Raw genomic sequence first — 6,000 nt, forward strand, 5'->3', positions numbered from 1 at the left:
ATACATATGTGCAGTCTGCTACAAAGTCTTGCTCATGCTTACCTAATTGATGCCAGTGAGATTACTGAAAGGAGTGAGGACTACTCACATTAACAAGACTTGAAAAATTGAACCTGTAATTCACAAAACCTGTTGAACATAGTTTTTATGACAAAAATCTCAAATTTTAATAGTCACAATTTGGGCCACTGAAAACCACTGAACTCATGAGCCACATTCCACCTCCAGTAACTAGATACTTGCTTAAATAATACTAAGTACAACCTTCGTTTTTTCATCTATATTCAAAAATCAGACCTAACAATTAAGAAATTACATTTTTAAATAACTGTTTATTTTGTGATTTTCCTGATGTCAGAAAAGGTGTTGAATTGACATGCAAATAACTTTTAAATTAGTACACCAACCTACTGTATTACTTTTGGAATAGGTTTAGTTCACCTAAAGTACCAGAATATTACGTTTTAATGAACAGAAGTGCAGGGTATATTAAGCATCTACCATATTACTGTTTTATGACAGACTACAGTAACAGGCTAGAAAAGGCTATTCTCTAAATATATTTATTGCCAACTTCTATTGAAATTATGGGTTTTAGCACCAAAGTATATTTTCTGAACCTCTGCATAACTATCTTCCAATTTTAAACATTATTTCTGAAACTTACAAGAGAATTTACATTCTTCAATATACATTCACGTTTAACTGCAAGTCTAGTGAACTAATTTACTAACAGCTTAATAATTAAATAGCACAAATAAAAATAAAGCAATCTGTTTATATTTCCTTTAGGAAGGAAATCTGTACAAATAATAATGCTTAACAAACCAGTACAAAAAATATTTCTGCTTCTGCTTGCTTTCTCTTTGTTAATCTAAAATGTAATTCTAAGTGGGTTTAATTTTCAAAAGTCAGACATTTAAAGTCTCTCCCTCCTTTTTCAGTTGTTTCAAAAACCTTCCAAAACTCCCTGCCCCAACCAATATTTGTTCCATTTCCCCTCATTACAGTTTGGGGTTTTTTCTAGTTATATCTTAACGTAACCTTGTCTATTATTGGATCAAATTCCACCCTGCTGTAAGGAGCAAGTCCAGCAACGTGAACATGTGCTTCCATTAATGGACTAGTGCAAGGTTAAATATGTCTTTCTGATATGATCCTGAGAAGGATACTGAAAAAAATGGCTCAAATTGCATTTCTCTGTGAAACACCGTATCAGACGTCATCAGTTTGTTTGTGTGCTCATCTTCCACTGTTAGCCCATTGGTTAATTTATTATTTTTTGTGTTTTAAGATTTACTCCTATATTAAAAGTCTATGTGTTTCCAGGATTGGGTTCTTAAAAGCGAGTTAAGTAATAGTTGCTGAAATATACAGCAAAATATACAGAAAAATTTCTATTTGAATAGCACTTACCATAGTAAATTTTGTTCCTTGAATGTATTGCCTCCAAAGAGGCCCCCCTTTGGGATTACTTTCCCTGCCATGAAGCAACAGAAACCACAGAAAACGTTAGATATTAAATGGAATATTCACGTCCCTTCCAATGTTCTGGAAGAAAACAGAAAAATCTCCTACTTCTTAACTCCCTAAGCATTGTTACATTCCATAAATACCTGAGGTAAAAGTAAACCTGAGGAGCTGGTGTAAATCTGCATAGACAATTCACTTGAGAAAAAGTTATTTTGGTAAATAGCATCCTTTTTCTCTCCTATGACACTGCCTACACAGCTCTAATAACTAAAAGACTGGTAGAGACAATTCTGAGAACATGGACTGAGGCAGACTACTAGTTGTAGAGAGGGTGAACTACTCTGGTCCAAATACTGTATCTAATGTAAGGTAAGAAGTCTTGCTTGCTTGGGAACTTTTAAGGACATTAGCTACCTCAGTGAAGACGCTGTAAACTACTTCTATACTGAAACGGTCTAACCCTTAGCTTTTTACCAAACCTAACTAAAAAGTTACCTTAAAAAAGGCTTTTGTGTGGTCAAGCAAATGATTTAGAACCTGTCCAAAAGCTTAAACCAAGACAGCTGTTAAAAATGGCCAATACTATTATAGTCAAGAGAGGAGTGAGGGCACTTTGAGACTGGTCACCCTTATAAAAATAGAGAGACAACTACAGTTTTGAGAGTTCCTCTTTGATTCTGTAATTACAAGAGGAATATTCAGTGTAGGAGAATGTGAAAGGTACCACAGCGTCCCTCCAAAGAGATGCATGACCTTTTGGGTGTCAGGGGTTTAACCCTAGGAATGTATGTCTAACTTATTATTTGAGTATCCAATTCCATGACATGGTTTTGTATGCTATTTTGTCAAGAATAAAAAAGGACAGACTTAAATAATTTACATAAAAAATGAAAGACAGGGTTAAGAATAAATCAAGTATTTTTTAAGCTATCAAAGAAGAAACATTAATCTAGTTCCACCCCACCCCAAAAATGTGCCATAACTCATGAAAAGAATGGCATTTAACTTTTGGCTTTTCAGTTTCTTTCTACTTCACTTGTAGCTTGGCCAAACATTGCTGTCTACTGTGTCACCTCCTGACACTTCCTTTCTTCTTTGCTTCTGTTTTCCACAGAAATTGAATAGTTGTTCTCCAAACTGAGGCTTGATTCTGTTGTCCACAGATAGGTGTCTAATGACATTTCAGATGTCCTTCAACATCCCACTTGGCCTCCAGCTGCTGTTCCAAAGTCTCTCGTAAGTTGTGTCATACTTGCTATCCTGGATAGGTACTTTGGCTACCTTGGGACATCTCAAATAGTACTAGATGCCTCTTTGCAGGCAACTCTGTCATGCCCTTGCTGTCAGACGACTATTTTCAGAGACTATCATTGCAAACTGTTGATAATGATATAACCTTTGCTAGGAAAAGGATGAGATTGCTGTGGATATACAGGAAACAGATTTTTAAAAGGTTAAAAAAAGCCAAAAGGATCAAACAGAATCCCATGCCAAACCACCAGATAAAGTCTGTGTAGGAACAGAATCCACCACCTTCATTTTCTGGAGTGTTTTACAAATCCATGACTTTTTTACATCATAAAGGTTCTCTCCAAGAAAGCTTATAAAAATGTTTCCTTTGTGGATTCATAAAGAAAAAACTTGAAGTCACAACTGGTTCTGAAAGTACTTGCACCTAATCTGAACAGCTGTAAGCAAATACTCCAGACATCCTACATCCAAGGAATGCTTATCACACTCCCACAACTGCCATTACCATCCAAGCATGTCTTTTCTATAAAACTCCAATCAAACTCAGGCGCAGAAAAATGACCTGAGTGCTCTGGCCTTTGAGAGCTCCATCATCTCTGAGCTCATAGGATCAAAACTAAAAAAAAAATACAATTATCTTACCAAATGCGTTCCTCAGATGTATGAAATACAATTTCTAGGATGGCATTTTAAACCTCTAAAGAATTCTGATATGCAAAGTGGTATTAAGGTTTCCCTAACAGATCTGCTAAAGCTTTGAGCTTCCCCTCCCCTACCCATGAACATGCTACCACTATAATATTCTAACTTCCAGCTGCGTGTTGTGATGCTGTTAAAAAGGAGCTGTGAAAAACATTACTGCACATTTCAGCTTCTGAAACAACTATTGGTGGACAAAACTTAAAAACGTTCTGCTACTCTGGGTTGTGCCAAGACTGAAGAGTCACCTCCTTTTACTTTTTTACAGTTGATGAATACACAGGCAACAGAAGTTTTCTTTGCCTCTCTCCTCTGGACCCCAAGCTTGAAGAACGAGTGAAATCAACCTTTGACTGAGTCTTTAACAAACTATAAAGACATGTTTAAAGTTTAGAAAGTGAATTAGGGACATCCAAGTTGTTCTGTCATGTCTCAGTATGTATCTAATTACAGAATTTAACAACCTCCGAAGACCATTTCTATGGCAAGCCAAGAGCTAGAAGAACATAACAGAATAAAATGACTGCATGTTTTAATATGGAACTGGTCTTAAAAACTAACTTCAAGTGGGTGCAAGTGCTAACTGGTGAAGCATATAGGCTCTTCCACTGTATTTTCCAAAAACCTTTAAATAAACATAAGTACCCTTTTGTTTTTAAAAATAACTGGAAAGACATATTTTTAAAAACAAACAAACAAACAAATTACCTGGCAAGGCTTCTTCATTTTAATTGCTATAACATGGTATCTGTAACAGCAGAGTTCACAGGTCCATGACCCTCTTTCACTTATCCACTTTAACAGGCAAAGCTGATGCGTGTATCGTACCGACCCATCGCAGCGGCAAGGATTTAACAATTCACCCTGAAAAGGCAGCAAAGAAACATTAATTTTAAAGGAATCTTTTATGTACGCGTATACTCAATACCGAAATATTTACAGGTCTGTAACAATGAACTGCTCTCAGTTTCAATATGTGAAAAAAACAGATATTTTTGGCTATAAAAATTCTCAAAAATTAAACTGTCTGAAAAACATCAAAGTGCTTCTAATGAGTCAAAGCCAGATAACGGTCTATGCATGCATAGACATATGTGAAACAAGTGAAAGATTACCGTGCAGCAAACAACAGTAGCATTAGCCCTTTCAGATACTTCAAATGGTACCGAAAGTGGTTAGATGCATTTGTCCAACAGTTGTTTGCAGTCATGACTAGGAAAGAAATGGGTGACGTCACAGAGAACCGTGCTCTTGGAGCAGTGTTCTGCGCTGTCCAGCTAGCCAGCTGTCAGGCAGGACCTCAAATAATGTAACTAAACGCTTCCCCCAGTAGTTCACATGTTGCTGTATTATATAAATTGGCTATTCTCTTCTTTCCTTGAAAAGATTTTTTTTTTTTTGCTAAACTACAGGACAAGCTATAAAATGCTAGTTACGGATCCATTGCTGATATTGTGCCCAGTACTGTAATGACAGAGAAGATACTTGGAGGTCTTCCCGACGTTACCTGTAAGCTAACATTCTAGAACTTAGAAAACCTAAGAGAAACCTGAGAAATTCGTACTGTTTAAAGTCCCCGAGGGGAGAGCCAGCGAGCGTGACGGCAAGGAGATGCACAGCGTGCAAGCCAGCCGTAGCAAATCTCCGATTTTTCCCAAAGCTCCGCGCCGACTCAGAATTGCCCCAAGGGTTTGTCACAACCGCCTCGCACAGCAGCTGAGGCTCGCTACACCCATTTCGCCGCCGACACAGAGGAGGGCTGTTCCTGCCAGGGCGCCGGCCGCCGCTCAGCGGGCAGGTCTGCGAGGGGACGCCGGGCCGCCCCGGCAGCAGGCGGCAGCCCTCCGCCACTTCTCGGGCCCGCTGCCGGGCAGCCGGGACAGGGCGGGCGGGAGCCGGGCGGGCGGCGCCGAGCCCTGTCCCTGGTGCTGACCGCTCCCCGCCGCCGGCCCGCTCGGCCCCCGGCGCGGCCCCCCGGCCCCCCGCCGCCGGCCGCCTCCGGGAGCGGAGGGGGTGTGTGCGTGAGCGGGGTCGGTCCGCCCGCCCGCCCCGCTCTCCTCACCTGCTCGGGGCCCTGGAAGCAGATCTTGCAGATGGGGCCGGCCCCGCCGGGGTGGCTGCCGCTGCCGCTCTCGCTGCTGCACACCGAGCGGGTCTCGGGTTTGTCGCCGGCGGCGGCGGCCCCCGCCTCGGCGCGGCCGCTCTCCGAGCCGCCCCTCCGGCCCTCGCCCGCGCCGGGGCCGCCCCTCTCTCCCTCCTCTGGGGTGTCGCCGCTCGCCTCCCCCGCTCCGGCCGGCAGCTCCAGCGGGGTGGCGGGGTCTCGCTGCGGCTCCCCGGGAGGGAGGACGACGCTCCCCCCGGCGCAGCTCATGCCCGCGCCGGCCCGGGGCACCCGCTCACCCGGGGCGGGCACGGCCCAAAGGGACGGATGGCGGCGGCAGGGAGAGAGCGGCGAGGGCGCCCTTCGCGCTGGCAGCGGCCGGGAAGGTGACCCGGCCTGGGCGCCTCCCTCCCTCCGCCGCGCTCCGCCAGCCGGGTCCGGAGCCGCCCCGGCGGCGTGTGCGCGTGAGTGAGCGT

The 6,000-nt window shown here is 43.2% G+C and overlaps 1 protein-coding gene across 1 annotated transcript in view; it reads right to left on the bottom strand.

Annotated features, from left to right (window-relative positions):
• The window catches only part of MARCHF11 (membrane associated ring-CH-type finger 11), a 31,033-nt gene extending 25,239 nt beyond the window's left edge, over positions 1-5,794 (bottom strand). Inside the window, exons 1-2 of the mRNA XM_059815720.1 lie at positions 5,486-5,794; positions 4,132-4,287 (exon numbers count right to left, since the gene is read on the bottom strand). Of these exons, the coding sequence (XP_059671703.1) occupies positions 4,132-4,287; positions 5,486-5,794 (465 nt within the window). The remainder of the gene's footprint in view (positions 1-4,131; positions 4,288-5,485) is intronic.
• Between the last annotated feature and the right edge of the window lie 206 nt (positions 5,795-6,000).

Source organism: Gavia stellata, chromosome 3 (genome assembly GCF_030936135.1).
Source record: "Gavia stellata isolate bGavSte3 chromosome 3, bGavSte3.hap2, whole genome shotgun sequence".
NCBI classification, from domain to species: domain Eukaryota; kingdom Metazoa; phylum Chordata; class Aves; order Gaviiformes; family Gaviidae; genus Gavia; species Gavia stellata.